Source organism: Alosa alosa, unplaced genomic scaffold (assembly GCF_017589495.1).
Source record: "Alosa alosa isolate M-15738 ecotype Scorff River unplaced genomic scaffold, AALO_Geno_1.1 AALO_1.0_unplaced_25, whole genome shotgun sequence".
In the NCBI taxonomy this organism is placed as follows: domain Eukaryota; kingdom Metazoa; phylum Chordata; class Actinopteri; order Clupeiformes; family Clupeidae; genus Alosa; species Alosa alosa.
In genome coordinates this window covers 13,329-30,000 of record NW_025962377.1, presented here as the reverse complement: position 1 = coordinate 30,000, position 16,672 = coordinate 13,329, and the positions used below count along the sequence as shown (strand labels likewise).

General features: G+C 40.0%; 1 protein-coding gene across 1 annotated transcript in view; it reads left to right on the top strand.

Annotated features, from left to right (window-relative positions):
• Nucleotides 1-16,672, top strand: part of LOC125290224 (pyruvate carboxylase, mitochondrial-like) — a gene marked incomplete at both ends in the record, with an annotated part of 36,258 nt that overhangs the window by 7,335 nt on the left and 12,251 nt on the right. The window contains 2 exons of the mRNA XM_048237136.1: nucleotides 1,313-1,498; nucleotides 1,600-1,657. Of these exons, the coding sequence (XP_048093093.1) occupies nucleotides 1,313-1,498; nucleotides 1,600-1,657 (244 nt within the window). The remainder of the gene's footprint in view (nucleotides 1-1,312; nucleotides 1,499-1,599; nucleotides 1,658-16,672) is intronic.

Sequence of the window (16,672 nt, the reverse complement as noted above, 5' to 3'; positions counted from 1 at the left end):
GGGCTACACCAACTACCCCGACAACGCCGTCTACAAGTCAGTCACACACACACACAAGCATGGGCTACACCAACTACCCCGACAACGCCGTCTACAAGTCAGTCACACACACACACACAAGCATGGCTACACCAGCGCTACCCGGTCAACGCTGCCTACAAGTCAGTCACACACACACACAAGCATGGGCTACACCAACTACCCCGACAACGCCGTCTACAAGTCAGTCACACACACAATACAAGCATGGCTACACCAATCTACCCGATAACGCTTGGCTTACAGTCAGTCACACACACACAAGCATGGCTACAATTCACTACCCCCATAACGCCAGTTTACAAGTCAGTCACACACACACACACACACACACACACACACACAAGCATGGGCTACACCAACTACCCCGACAACGCCGTCTACAAGTCAGTCACACACACACACACAAAGATGGGTTGCCTATTAACTATTCCCGATAACGCCCGCCTAAGTCAGTCACACACACACACACACACACAAGCATGGGCTACACCAACTACCCCGACAACGCCGTCTACATATCAGTCACACACACACACACACACACAAGCATGGGCTACACCAACTACCCCGACAACGCCGTCTACAAGTCAGTCACACACACACACACACACACACACACACACACACAAGCATGGGCTACGCCAACTACCCCGACAACGCCGTCTACAAGTCAGTCACACACACTCTCACACACACACGCACACACACACACACACGCATGGGATACATTAACTAACCCGACAATGCCATCTACAATTCAGTAACACAAACACACACACACACACACACACACACACACACGCATGGGATACACTAACTACCCTGACAATGCCATCTACAAGTCAGTAACACAAACACACGCACACAAGCACACACATTGACACACACACACACACGGACACACTGCATAAAGATGCATACCAGCTACAGATCACTGTCCAGGTTTAGAGTTTCGCTCAGCACCATGGGACCGCCACTAGTGAAAACAGTATGCGCATACAACACACACACACACACACACACTCACACTCACACTCACACACACACACACACACACACACTCACACTCACACTCACATTCTCACACTACACTCACCACTTCACACTCACACTCACACTCATACTACACTCACACTCACACTCACACACACACACACACACACACTTCACACTCTTTCACACACACATTGGCAATACACACACACACACACACACACTTGACTCAGCTCATCTCTCCGCCTCTTTTTTTTTCTCCTTCTTTCGCTCCCAGGTTCTGCTGGAGGCTGCTGAGAACGGCATGGACATTTTCTCGTGTTCGAAATCCACTCAACTACTACCTCCCCAACATGCTGCTGGGCATGGAGGCGGCCGGCGCAGCGGGCGGTGTGGTCGAGGCGGCCATCTCCTACACGGGCGACGTGGCCGACCCCATGAGGCAGAAGTACACGCTGGAGTACTACTCAACCTGGTCGACGAAGGGTTAAGGGCCGCACGCATACTGTGCATCACAGGAGGTGAAACTCTAATAACACACACACACACACTGCAATATGACTGCTACCTCAAACTGGCCGACGAGCTGGCCAAGGCCGGCACGCACATACTGTGCATCAAGGTGAGGAAACTCTGTGTGCACACACACACAACACTGCAATATGACTGCTACCTCAAACCGGCCGACGAGTTGGTCAAGGCCGGCACGCACATACTGTGCATCAAGGTGAGGAAACTCTGTGTGCACACACACACACACACACACACTGCAATATGACTGCTACCAAACCGTCGACGAGGCTGGCCATACTCGGGCACGCATACTTGTGCATCAAGGTGAGGAAACTCTGTGTGCACACACACACACACTGCAATATGACTGCTACCTCAAACCGGGCCGACGAAAGTTGGTCATAACGGGCACCCATTATTACCGTGCATCAAGGTGAGGAAACTCTGTGTGCACGCGCACACACACACACACACACACTGCAATATGAATGCTACCTCAAACCGGCCGACGAGCTGGCCAAGGCCGGCACGCACATACTGTGCATCAAGGTGAGAAAACTCTGTGCACACACACACACACACACTGCAATATGACTGCTACCTCAAACCGGCCGACGAGTTGGTCAAGGCTGGCATGCACATATTGTCCGTCAAGGTGAGGAAACTCTGTGTGCACGCACAGATACACACACACACACACACACACACACACACACACTGCAATATGACTGCTACCTCAAACCGGCCAGCACATACATACACACACGCATACTAACATATATACACACACGCACACACATACGCACATGCACATGCACACATACGCACATACACACATACACACACACACAACACACACACATACACGTGCATACACACACACACATTTGTACCACATTTGTACCAAATAGAAATGTATGCGCTGTAGAGAATTGCTTTAGAAAGGAAATGTCATCCCAGATGAGCACACACACACACACACACACACACCTGACTAATAACTCAGCCTGGTAGAGGAGTTTGTCACCTGATTTTCCATGGGGAGAGATGTGCATTTGGTGTATAGCACAACCTAGACAAGCTGCTTCTTTGAAGCTACTCCTTAGTAGTCCCCAGGTGTGTGTACACACACACACACACACACACACACACACACTGTTCAAACCGCATATGGCAACTGCACACTCACACAGGTTAAAAAAAATGTAATTATGCACACACACTCTCTTTCTTGATGAATACACACACACACACACACACACACACACACCTTTCGATCGTTCTACTTTCTGTCATCTGTGCAAATGTCTCTATTTTTCTTTCCTGCCATCACAAGGTATTTCCCACAAGGCATTTCTCCCTCCTTCACTCTCTCATTCCTTCTCTCTCTAAATACCTCTTTCTCTATTTCTCTCAATCCACTTCTTTTTCTCTCTCTCTTTCTTTTTTCTTCCCTCTCTCTCTCTCTCTCTCTCTCTCTCTCAATTCAATTCAAGAATGCTTTTATTGGCATGACAAGTTTCACTTATATTGCCAAAGAAGTTATATTAATAAATCTGAACACATACATGTCCAGTAGATTTACATAGGAATAAAATAAATAGGTAAAATAAAGTAAAAATGTAGTGTATGATGCAGTGTGTGTGTTTGTGTATGTGTGTGTTGTGTGTGTGTGTGTGTGTGTGTGTGTGTCAAGCTGTGTGATGATCCACCTGTCTGCATGTGTTTGTGTGTGTGTGTGTATTTATTTGGTGATATAGGTCACTCATTGTCCCTCAGATTGTGGCATGTTGACATATTGGGCAGCAAGATATGCTTTTTTATCTCCTTCTCCTAATAATATCTTTTATTTTGATATGTCATTAAAGTTCATTAAAATTAGAATTTCTGAGTTAAATTTGTTGAAGAAAAGGTTTTGTTTGATTGAAGGATGTACATTGTAGGAGGAAGTGCATCTCTGTCTCGACCTCACCTGTCATGCAGTAACCACATATTCTGTGTTCTTTTTTGGTTGCCATGATTTTCTGAGTCTTCCCTTTTGATTTCCAATTTGTGGTCACTTAGCCTGTATTTGGTTAGGGTCAGTCTCTGTTTTCTATCTCTGACAGTATTAAAGATATTCTGCTATTTTATATTCTCGGTTTAGGGACAGATAGCATTGTAATCTACTTTGATTTTTAGTTTCTTCTTTCCAATATTCCAAATAGGCTACTTTTACATTGTTTCATAATTTGGTTTGTTTTGGAAAACAAAGTTGTTGTGAGACTGATCAGAGGGGGTGTGTGGTAAGGCAGTTAGTCTCTGCAACAACTGGTGTAGGGGACTTTTTTTCTGGTTCAGCTCTTGGGTTTGGAGGGCTTTAGAATGAAGGGTGTCTTGTGGGCTGGATTTAAGGTGATTCAGAAAATTGAGTGCTCTTTTGTTGATGTTAATGATTAGTGGGTATCTACCTAATTCAGCTCTACATGCATTTGTTGGTGTTTTTCTGTACTTGTAGAATGTGTCTGCAGAACTCAGCATGTAGGGATTCTATTGTGTGTTTGTCCCAGTGAGTATAGCTATGATGACTGAGTGGACCCCATACTTCACTACCATACAGCTCAATGGGCTGGATGACACTATCAAATATTTTAAGCCAGATTTTTAATTGGAATTTGGAGACTATAAAAATTTTCTTTTAATTGCATTTAGGGCTCTTCGAGCTTTTCCCTTTAGTGCATTCACTGCCATATTAAAAACTGCCTGATGCTGTCATTGTTATACCTAGGTAGGTTATAACTCATGGTGTGGGGATGATAGAATTGTTTATTTTAAATTGGTGTTTGTTTTCTGGCATTTGTATGGCGTTTTGGAAAATCATTACATTTTGTTTTGTCTAGGTTTATCTCTAGGGCCCAGGTCTTTACAGTACTTTTCTACTATGTCTAACTGTAGTTGTAGACCTTTTAGTAGCAGACAGTAGAACCAAGTCATCAGCAAAAATAGAGACTTCACCTCTCTCTATCTAGGAGAGGCCAGGATCGACATTGCTCTAACTGGATAGCAAAGTTCGCTTATATATATATTAAATAACGTCGGACTTAAATTACAGCCCTGTCGGACACCTCCTCCCTTGGGTGAAGTATTGGGCTATTTTTTTCAATTTTAACAACAGCACATCTGTTATTTAAATACATGGTTTTAATTAGGTCATACACTTTACCCCTATCCACAATTTAGTAGTCTAAAATAGAGCCCTTCATGCCAAATAGAATCAAACGCCTTTTTAAAATCAATGAAACAAGCAAATATCTTGCCATTTTTGTTTGGTGAACATGTTTTATTAATTAAGGTGTGATGATAAACATGATCGTGGTACGGTGTTTTGGAAGGAAATAATTTGGATTTTTTGCTTAGAATGGAATGTGTATCAAGAAAATCTGCTATTCTCTTTGTTTAAGATACTGCAGAAACAACTTTCCAGGCAACTGCTTTACAACATATGCCACGATAATTAGAGGGTTTGATTTGTCCCCTTTTTTGTGGATGGGAATCAGCCCTTATAATCACACATGTCAGGAAAAATGTCCTGACCGTGAGTATGATGTTGAACAATTTTTGTACTGCACCCTGCATCTCTGGGGTGCTGCATTTAAGCATTTCATTTTTTAATGCTATCTGGACCACAAGCTTTCCTTGGTCAGTAGAGCATTTGTCTGGTGGTTAATTCTTCCCAAGTAATTGGAAAAGTCAAGGGGTTTTGGTTGTTTTTTAATTTTTTTTCTTCTAATGATTGGAGTTTTTTCTTTTTATTAAATGTTGATCTGAATTGAGGTCATTAATTGGTATGTTTTGTATAAATCTTCAAAAAATGTGCTTTCCAGATGTTGCCATTTTGGATGGGTAATGCTTCTCGCTCTTTTGTGTTGAAATTAACTCCACATATCCCAGAATTGATTTTCGATAATGGCTTTCTCAATATCTTCAAGTTGCTTTTTACTGTAGTTTTGTTTTTTGTTCGAATTGTATGTTTATATTTGTTTAGAATTTCATTGTAATGAATACGTAAGGTCATGCGTTGTTTGGTTGACGATGTTTTCATTTGCTATTTTTCTTGTGGTCTTTCTTCTGATGGTCTTGCATTCTTGATCATACCATTTGTCAGATTTTTTTCTTTTTAAAGGCTTCCCGTTTTTGCCTTATGAGGTCAGCTTTGATAGCTGCTTTATGAAATATCATGTTGATATCGTTTACGGGCCTTGTTTACACCATTACTTGCAAGGTTATATTTGTTTTGATCATATGTTGATATGTCATTTATCAGATCAGGTGAGTTCAAGGCCATAATGAACTTTGTTCTACTGTCTGGGGCCCATCTGTAAGTGGGATGTGAATCACATAGATTACAAGGTTCAATTTCTTTTCTCGTTGTTGTTCTTTCGTGGATCTCCTGCCACTTTTGGTTTATTTCAGAGTCAAGGTTGTCCGGTGGGGGATGGTTGGTGTGGTAAACAGGGAAACTGGCCAAATACATGGTTGTTTCCCCCTGTGGGTCAACAATATCAGGTTCAGTTCCTGTTCGTCCATTTAGATCTCCAATTAGAATTATGTTTCCTGGGCCTGAAAATAGGCAATTTCTGAATGAAGGGTTTCAAAAATGTCCTTCTTCAAAATATGGGGAGTCTACTGGGGTATATAGATAGCACAGAGGTATATGCTCTTATCAGTTATGCCTAGTGTTTGATCTAATCTTAACCAAATGTGATATACACTGTTTATTGGTAATATCTGATGGCAAAGATTTTCTTTATACCACACCAAGATACCTCCCGAGTTCTGCCCATATTCCTATTTTTTTTTTAAACCATCGGTGGGCACCATGACTTCATTATATCCTGGGGACAGTGAGTGAATGTATCGTTTTTACACCATGTTTCTGTCAATATAATTATATCAACATTTTTGATAGAGTTTATGAATTAGAAGCTTCCACTCTTCAACTCAAAAGTTGAAGAGCTTTAAGGCCCTGAATATTCCAACAACTTATATGAAATGAACGCATTTGAAAACAAACAAAATGGACTTGTATAGTTTGACACATGAAAATAACTACAACTATCTACATTTACAGTAGTAATAGGAATTTCATAAAGCTTTAAGCTAATAGTAAAGAAGAATATTATGTTTTGTAATAAATAATAAAGTTTTTTTAAATAAATGAAGATATGTAACTTATATGATATGTTAAAGTTAATAAAAAGAAAAATGTTACAAATGTTACTCATCCACTAGGAATATTCATCAGTGTTACTACACAGATATTACGTTTTTTTTTTTTATTTTTTTTTTAATATATTATTAGTTATGTTACTTAAAAAATAAAGGGTTTTAGCTTAACAGAAGTCGGGTGCATAGGGTGTGCAGCATCTCCCCGATCTCTCCCAGCTCAGATGTTGCAACAGGAGCTGTAATGGCAGCAGGCCGGGCAGCAACAGTATGGGTCCGGGCAGCAGGGTGAAGAGGGAGGCAGAGGCAGCCACCGCAGCATAGTTCTGTTGCTGAGGGTGGAGAGGGGGCAGCCAGCCACCCAAGATGGTTCTGGTTGCCGAGGGTGGGGAGGGGGGCAAGGGGCAGCCACCGCGAGCATGGTTCCTGTTGCTGAGGGCGGGGAGGGGGCAAGGGGGGCAGCCACCTGGCATAGTTCTGTTGCTGAGGGTGGGAGGGGGCAAGGGCAGGTGCCGCTGCATATCTCTGCTGCTGTGGGTGGGTAGGGGGTGGGGATGGGGAAGGTAGCCTCCTGGTTTGGCCTCAATGTTGATGGGGTGGTGGGCCATTAATGGGTCTGGGGTCCAGATTGAACCATTGTTTTTTTCCTTATGGTAGGATGGATGATCCTAGGGGTGGTGATGGGGAGGAGGATGCCTGGGATGGTGTATATGGCTCCTATCAGAGGGTGTAGCAGGACTACGCCCAGGGTCGTGGTCCTGAGAGATTTTGCAAAAAAATCTTTATCCTCTCCTTGTGTAGATGGAGTCCATCATAGAGGTCCCAGGTGCCAAGGGTTGGATGGAGAGCCAGATGGACATTGGGCAGGCTGGCACATCCTCTTCTGATCTCCATGTTAATTTCATGGATGACATGAGGTGGGGTGTCTGTCCTAGGCAGTAGGGTGGAGATCACAACCGGGTGTCAGGAACTCCCCCACTGGCCTGCTCCACCATCCTGTTCATTGCCCAGCAGTGTCCCTTTGGAGTTTATGCAGGTCGCTTGTTCCCTGTGTGGGATCACCAGACATTCAGGGTTGTTGAGTGTGTCCTTTCTCAGCAGCTTCATTGCCTGCCTGTGGTGTTGCAGCTGCCAGACAACACTCTCTTTCTGGGGAAAAAGCTTGTTTGTGTCCAGGAATTTCCATTTGAGTCAGTCAGCAGGACCACTTGTGGGCCTTGCTCCTCAGACCCATGGGAGGGAAGCTGGGATGGGTAGAGCTGACTGTTGGTAGGTGACTGCAGATGTTTCAGGAGTCGGGTCAGGAGGTGCCAGAGTGTTGCTGGGCTGGGTGCAGAGGAGAGAAGGTGAGGCTGAGACATGGCAGGGGTCTGCAATACTGGAAGAGAGAGTCTGTGTCTCTGTGCTTGTCATTTTGGCATTGACAAGAGATCCGGCCAGGCGTTGGATTTGCCTGGTGAGATTCTTCTCTCTCTTCTCAGCATCCTCCTTCACTTTGCCAACTGAGCACGGAGCACACTGTTCTCCTGTTTGAGTGTCTCTAGACTTATGCTGAAGTCAGATGCCAGGACTCTGTGGTCTTTCTTGAGCTGTTGGAGTTCCATTTTGAGCAGCTGCATAGTGTTGTCTGGGAAGTCAGACAGCATCTCTCTCTCTCTTTCTTCTATCTCTCTCTCTCTCTCTCTCTCTCTTTCTTTCTTTCTCTCTTATCTCTCTCTCTCTCTTTCTCTCTATCTCTCTCTCTCTTTCTCTCTATCTCTCTCTCTCTTTCTCTCTTTCTCTCTATCTCTCTCTCCCTCTCTCTCTCTTTCTTTCTCTCTCTCTCTCTCAAATCATATCAAATCAAATGGTGCTTTATTGGCATGAATGAGTAAAGTCACTGTTGCCAAAGCTACAAGTATAACATGTTAATAATCAACTTTACATAAGTATTGGTATGGAGATAAAATGAAATAATGAAAGGAAAGTAAAAGAAAATATATAATAATAATAATGAAAGGATAAATGGTATTAAAAGGACAGTAATAGCTTCAGCAATAGTGCTATACTGTAGGAAAAAAATAGAAATAAAAAAAATGTATTATTGTAAACACATTATATACCTACACTTGCAGATACAGCTACATAAATCAATTTCAGGTAAATAGCAATACCTAATATCAAACATAGTATTTACATGTACACAAAGGGGATAAACTCATCAATATGCCACATACATGAAAGTTACAACTTTTCTCTTGTTTTATGGCAGGTCAAAATATATATATATATATATCTCTGCAGCTAGGCATGAACAGTTTGGTTTCTTCTCCCAATAATATATATAGTTTTCTTTGTGGAAATAGATTTTCAAATTCTGTTATATGCTTTTTGAATTCAGCAAAAAAAATCTCCCTTATAGGTGCATATCTGATGCAATTAAGAAGGAAATGTTCCTCGTTTTCTACATCATTTATGCAGAAGCTACAGTTCCTCATATGTCTAGGCACCCATGTTTGTCTATGTCTACCAGTTTCAATGTGTAGGCTATGGTCACTGATTCTGTATTTTGTCAGTGTTGTTCTTTTCTTTCTATCTTTGATGTAATTTAAGTATGGGGCTATACAGTAATTTCTGTTCAGGGTTCTGTATATATCTAGTTTGTCATTCGTTTTTATTTCTTCCTTCCAGAATCTAGTATAATGCATCTGATTTGTGTTGTCAATTTCTTTCAGTATAGATTTTGTCATGTGACTTAGGCTGTTTATGTTATTTTTGTTTGCAATTTGGAATAAGGGGTCACTTCTGGGTAAGGGACTTGTGCTTGAAAGCCTTATGGTGGTATGTGCCAGCATTGCTTTTTGCCAGATCTCTCTCTCTCTCTCTCTCTCTCTCTCTCTCTCTCTCTCTCTCTCTCTCTCTCTCTCTCTCTCGCTCTCTCTCTCTCTCTCTCTCTCGCTCTCTCTGAATCGCTTGTTCTTTACTTCTCCCCAAATCTGTCGTCTTGGCTCATCTTCTCTCTCGCAGCTATGATTCTCTTCTTTTCTTCCTCGTTCCATCTCTCATTCTATCTCTCTCTCTCCTCTCTCTCTCTCTCTCTCTCTCTATCTATCTATCTATCTATCTATCTATCTCTGAATCATTCCTACTTTGCATCACCCCAGATCTGTCTGCAATTCCTGCCTCTTTCATTCTCTTTCTCTTTCATTTTCTCTCTCACTCACTCACTCACTCACTCACTCACTCTCACTCGCTCTCTCTCACGACTGAAATATCACAATATTTCCTGAACTTTGAACACATATGTTAAGGCCTATTGGAATTGCTGTTTGTTTACATGAGTCATGCAGTGGTGTATGCCTGAATGCATAAATCAAATTAATGGAGATTCATTGACACCCACACACACACACATAAATTCAACTAATTTTCATTTCGCATACAGTTTCTCTATGCTTTCTGTGTGTGTGTGTGTGTGTCTGTGTGTTTCACATACAGTTTCTCTATGCTTTCTGTGTGTGTGTGTGTGTGTCTGTGTGTTTTCATTATGAGTTTTTCAGTTTTTCTTGCCCATATCCCTCCCTCCATCTCTTTCTCTCTCCTTCTCTCTATCTCTCTCTCTCTCCTCTCTCTATCTCCATCTCTCCTTCTCTCCATCTCTCTCTCTCTCTCCTCTCTATCCATCTCTCTCTCTCCTTTTCTCTCTATCTCTTTCTCTCTCTCCTTCTCTCTCTCTCCTCTCTCCATCTCTCTCTCTCCTCCTCTCTCTCTCTCTCTCTCTCTCCTCTCTCTCCTTCTCTCTCTCCTCTCTCTATCTCCATCTCTCTCTCTCCTTCTCTCTCTCTCTCTCTCTCAAATTCAAATTCAAATGTGCTTTATTGGCATGACTCAGAAAATAGTGTTGCCAAAGCAGTAACATGACAATACAAACATATACAATATTTGTTTTAAGGGGGGTCAAAGAAAGGAAACTTATCTAAACTAAAAGAAAGAAAACTTATATTTAAAAAAAAATAGTAACTAAATCCATGTTTAAAGAAAACTTAAACATGCATTCTTAAATCTAAATTTAAAGGAAACTTATACAATAGTCTATATAAAACTATTTAACAAAAACTATATACTGTATGCACTTTTTCTATGTGAAGTTTTCTCTTAAAATGTGGCAGGACTGTAAATATTGGTAGGCTAAGTGGGCACATTTATCTATTTCTCCCAGGAGGAATTGTAGTTTTTGTTCATTGGTGGCAGTCATAAAGCGATAATAAGTGATATCAATTTGTGGGTAGAATATAGCTCTTAAGTGTTGATAATTGGGACATTCTGTGAGGAAGTGGCATTCGTCCTCTACTACTCCCGTATTACAGAATTTACATATTCGATCTTCACGAGCTATCCAGGTTTGGCGGTGTCTACCCTTTTCTATTGCAAGGGAATGATCACTCAGTCGATACTTTGACAGGAGTTTTCTATGACGATGGTTTTTAATTTCATTTAAATATGGTGCCAATTTGTAATCAATTCGAATAGTTCTGGAGCAGTGTAGCTTATTTACTTGTTCGATTTTGCATTTCCATGTGTTAATGTAGTTTTGTTTTGCTGTGTTCTCTACTTCTTTTGCTACTGAAACAATACTTGAGCTGCAGTTTTTCAGGTTGTGTTTTTGTATTATGAAGTTTAAGGGGTCACTCTCTGGGTGTTCACTCCTCAGCTGGGCAGCAGTGTGGTGATATTGCTCTGAATTGCTAGTCTGAAGATGATGCCAGAATTTGGTTGCTGTTTTTTGTATGTCTACAAGGAGGGGAAATCTTCCAAGCTCAGCTCTGCAGCCTAGATTAGGTGCACATCTGTTTAAACCTAGAATATTTTTACAGAATTCCAAATGTAATAATTCGGTTTGGCTTTTGTCCCATGTTTCGAAATTGTCTTTATATTTTATACCCCAAATTTCGCTCCCGATATAGTAATATTGGCTTTACTAAGGAATCAAATATCTTTTCCATAATTTGATGGAAGGATTATATTGAAATAGAGATTTTCTTAACATGTAGTATGTTTTTATGTGCTTTTTTCGGATAGGTCTTTGATTATGCGTTATCAAATTGCCCTGATGAAGAAATGGTCAGTCCTAAGTAGTTGTATTTTCTTACTTGTTCTAGTTGTTTTCCTCCGCCAATGGTAAAATTATATTTATTTATGTTCTGAATGTTTTTTTGGAAAGTCATTATTTTTGTTTTTCCATATTGATTGGAAGGGCCCAAGTTATGCTATATTAGTTCAAAAGAAAAGCTCTCTTGTAGTCCCTGTGCGTTGACGATAGCAGGAGAAGATCATCTGCGTAAAGCAGGCATTTGATTTCTTTTCCCAAAAGATTAAGACCAGGCGAGGATGAATTTTGAATTTTATTAGCTAATTCATTGATATAAATGTTAAATAATGTAGGACTCAGGCAACAGCCCTGCCTCCTCCTTTTGTTTGAGGAAAGTAATCAGTTTGTTTGTTATTTATTTTTACACAACATTTGATGTTTTCATACATGTCTTTAATGATGTTATATGTTTTACCACCAATTTCACAATCAAGTAGTTTTAGCAAGAGACCTTCATGCCAAACGGAGTCAAAGGCTTTTGCTGAAATCCACAAAGCATCCATATATTTTTCCGTTTTTTGACCTTTGTAACGTTTTTCTTGTATCAGTGTCTGTAAAGTATAAATATGATCTGTTGTTCTATTTTTTTGTATGAAACCAATTTGAGAGGGGCTTAATATATTGTTTTTTTTTATTAAGTTTGAAATTCGGTTATTGATTATACTACAGAATAATTTACCTAAATTGCTGCCTTGTGATATGCCTCTATAATTGTTTGGGTTAAATTTGTCACCATTTTTGTATATGGGGGTGATCTGACTAATTTTCCATTGGTCAGGAAAGTGGCCTGAGGATAATATTAAATTAAATAGTTTCAGGATTACTTGTTTAATTTTGGGGGTGCTATGTTTCAACATTTCATTATAAATTCCATCAGTGCCGTATGATTTTCTATTTTTCAGTTTTTTTATTTTAGTGTTCAATTCAGATAATGTTATAGCTGAGTCTAATTCATTTAATTTATCTTTTTGTGTTTTTTCAAGTGTTTTTAAATGGTTTGTTAGTTTTTGTTGTGCCAGGTTTAGTTAATCTCTTTTGTATAAATTTTCAAAATGGTCAACCCATGTTTTTCCATTTGCTATTGGGATACAATTTTCTTTTTTGGGGTTGTTAAGGTTTTTCCACAGGTCCCAAAAAGTGTTTTGATCTAACGCATCATCAATTTCTACTAACTGGTTATGTATGTGATTGGCTTTTTTGCGTTTTAGAAGTGATTTTGTATTTTGTAGGGTGTTATGATATTTTATTTGAAGTTCCTGATTTGCTGGTTCTCTGTGTTTTTTGGTTTGAATAAGATCGTAATTCTTTTTTCTTAGTAATAGACAGTCTTTGTCAAACCATTTCTTTTTTTTTGTTTTTCTTGCTATTAACTATTTCTTGTCTTTTTTAAAGATTTTTGGCTATTGTGGAAAATATTGTTGTTAATGTTTTGGTGGCTACATTGATGTTATCTTCAGACTTTTAAATTTGGTGAACAGGAAGGAGTAGATCATGTTTTCGACCTCGATGCAATTTGACTGGGATGTGTATTGCTCTAGTCTGTCATCGCCCATTTGTATTGAACTGGAAGTGGGTGTAGTGTACTCATAGGTTTTGATGTTCTATACTGGAATTTTTCTTTAAGCTAGTTATAATGTGGCAGTGATCTGACAGAGGCAACTGTGGCATTACTGTGAAATAATTTATTTGGTTGTGATCTAAATCTGTTATAGCATAATCCACCACACTGCTGCCCAGGGTGAGCAATAAGTGAATTTACCCAGAGTCCCCCTTGTTCTGCCATTAACAATAAACAGACCAAGAGATTTGCAAAGTTGTAACACCTCCTTGCCATGTCTATTGATGATGTTATCAAAATTGTTCCTGTGACTACTTATATTGATGTTTTGTTCTAGTGAAGAAACATGTTTATATCCAGATATGTCAATGTAATCTAAATCGGTTCCTACTCTTGCATTAAGGTCGCCCATAATTAGAATCTTCCCAAATGACTGGAGTTCAATGATGTCAGATTTTAACGTTTCAAATATGTTTTCACTGTAATATGGAGATTCAAGAGGATGAATGTATATGGCACATAAATAAGTGTCCTGTGTTGAGTTTGTGAGTTCTTTTGATAGTTTCAACCATATGTGTGATGATCCTTTTCTTACTACATATATGTATTTATTAATGGCTTCTTTAAACCAAACAACAATTCCCCCTGAGTTCCTGCCGCATTTTATATTGGGATGTTTAATAGAAGGGACATTTATATCTCTGTAGGAAGGTAATGAATAATTTCCCCTGTCCATTTTACTCCACGTTTCCAGTGCTACATGAATATATCTGAATTATTTTAGCATTTACAAAATCGCCATCTCTGATTTTCTCTCCTAAAGAAGAGTGCATTCCTTGAACATTATAACAAATGATTTTAAAAAATGTCATTATAATGGTGTAGTTTGCCAGAAATAAGAATGTTTGTATACTCAAGTGCAATAATGATCCAATTGAGACACTGGTAAAAGTATTATTTTTACCAGATAAATGACTAAACCTACAGAGAGAAAATATCCTATAGGTAGGTAAATTATATCTAAAGACAAACAGACTTGTGAACACTCAACACAGAGACACAGACAAATACATACATGTTTAAGTTCACACAAGACAGACGCAGACATATTCTAACATACATACACACCCACTTGCACACACATGCACAGAAACACAGACACACAGATACACACACACACACACACTCAAACAAACAGGTATGCAATGTTGATTATGAATGTTATGCATAATACAGAAATATAGTATACAATTAGATAGACTGACATCAAGTAGACATTTTTAAGTTTCTATACACATATTTACACACTCAAGACACTCCATACCCCCCCCCCATCCCTCCCCCACACTCCAACCATGCATATTGATATTTCTGTGCAGATAGGTAATGATTATGTCTATAGGCAAACATAAGAATACTGTATGTCTGAGCCGTAGTCTACACACTTAAACCCACATATAATACTCTCATACCCTCCCCATATATAATAATCCTCATACCCCCCTCCACATATATAATACTTTCATATACCTCCCTCCACATATATAATAATTTATACCTCTCCTCCACATATATAATACTTCCTCATACCCTCCACATATATAATACTTCATACCCCTCCACATATATAATACTTTCATACCTCCCTCCACATATATAATACTCTCATACCCCTCCACATATATATAATACTCCTCATACCCCTTCCACATATAATAAAAAAAAGAAAGAAAGGAAAAACAAAACAAAACTGCAGGTTATTAAAGAAAAGAAATTTAAAAGAATAAAAAGTAATTGTGCACACACACACACACACACACACACACACACACACACACACACACACACACACACACACACTTACACATACACACTTACACATACACAAAGTCCTATGTCTTTTCACATTTACAAAATGAATATTCATACAAAGTTTTTTTTTTTTTTTTTTTTTTTTCCCACTAATGCAAGAGACTATCATATATAAGTTGAAGCATTGTTGTTATCTGAGTGAGATCTCTACAAGTACCTTTGTTAAGACGGCCGCTGCATAGGTAGGCCTATCGCCTCAACTGGTTTTTGGCTGTCTTTGATGATGTTTGGCCTGCTGCTTTCAGAGCATGGTATTCTCACCTATTTAATGCTGTGTCTTTGAGTTTTTTGCAAAATATTTTCATGCCCTCCTTATGTATGTGGACATTGTCATAAAATGTCTAATGGTAATGTCTGTATGGTGTGCAACCTTTACGCTTGGGTATATCAGTACAGAAGGACAATAACTTTGCTGCTGATTCTTTCAGTGACACTTACAGGAATATCCCGGCAGTGGGAAGTATATAGATGAGATGATTACCTTTGCATCTGATGTTTTGTGTGGCAATTTGATGGTGCTGATTAAGGCTTCTGCCACATCAGTTCTCCTGTCTTTAATGTCATTAGTCCCTGTATGGATAATTATGTGAGATGGATTATTGAGTAAGCCTTTTGTATTATGTCCTTAGCTGTGTGTGTCGCTGGACACCAAAACTTCTTGACTTGTCTTCTAGGGAAAAGTCGCCTGGGGTTCAAATGATTCCCATTAGAGTCGCAGACAGGATGATGATGTCATCCTTTTCCTTGCTTTGAGACTTTGTCCCTTGTTGTCCCCTGACTGATGTTTGCTGAAGAGGAGGGTGGTCTGCTTTGGCAGGTGCGTTGCTGGGGGTTTGGGAGGTTGGTCATGAGGTGAAGCTGGAGCTACAGGCACATTGACAGAGATTGTGGCACTTTCTCAGACAAGATGGGGATTTTTTGACTGATGGCTCACTGTTCCTGCTTTCCGGGTATGATCCCTGATTCTCTCTCTGTGTCAGTGGCCATCCTCAACAGCTCTTCCTTCAGAGACCTCACCTCCCTGTCGCGAACTCTTTGGTTGGGCCTCCTCCAGCTGCCTTACTGCCGAAAGCAAAGTTGTTGCACCATGTTCCTGTCAGGGTGGATGATTTGGTCTTGAGTTGTTGTGTTGAGAGCCGGGTTTCCTTTTGAACATGATGTAGTCCTGTTCTGCTGAACTATCACATCTCTCATTTTTTTTGGTGTCAGAGGAGGGTGTCTTGGGGCCTGTATTACTGGGAGGGACATGTAATGGGGTTATGTGCATGTTGGCTATTTGAGTTAGTCTCAGCCCCTGGCGCCTAATGATTTCCCATTCCATCTCTCTCTCTTCCTTTTCTCTATCTCTATCTCCCCATCTC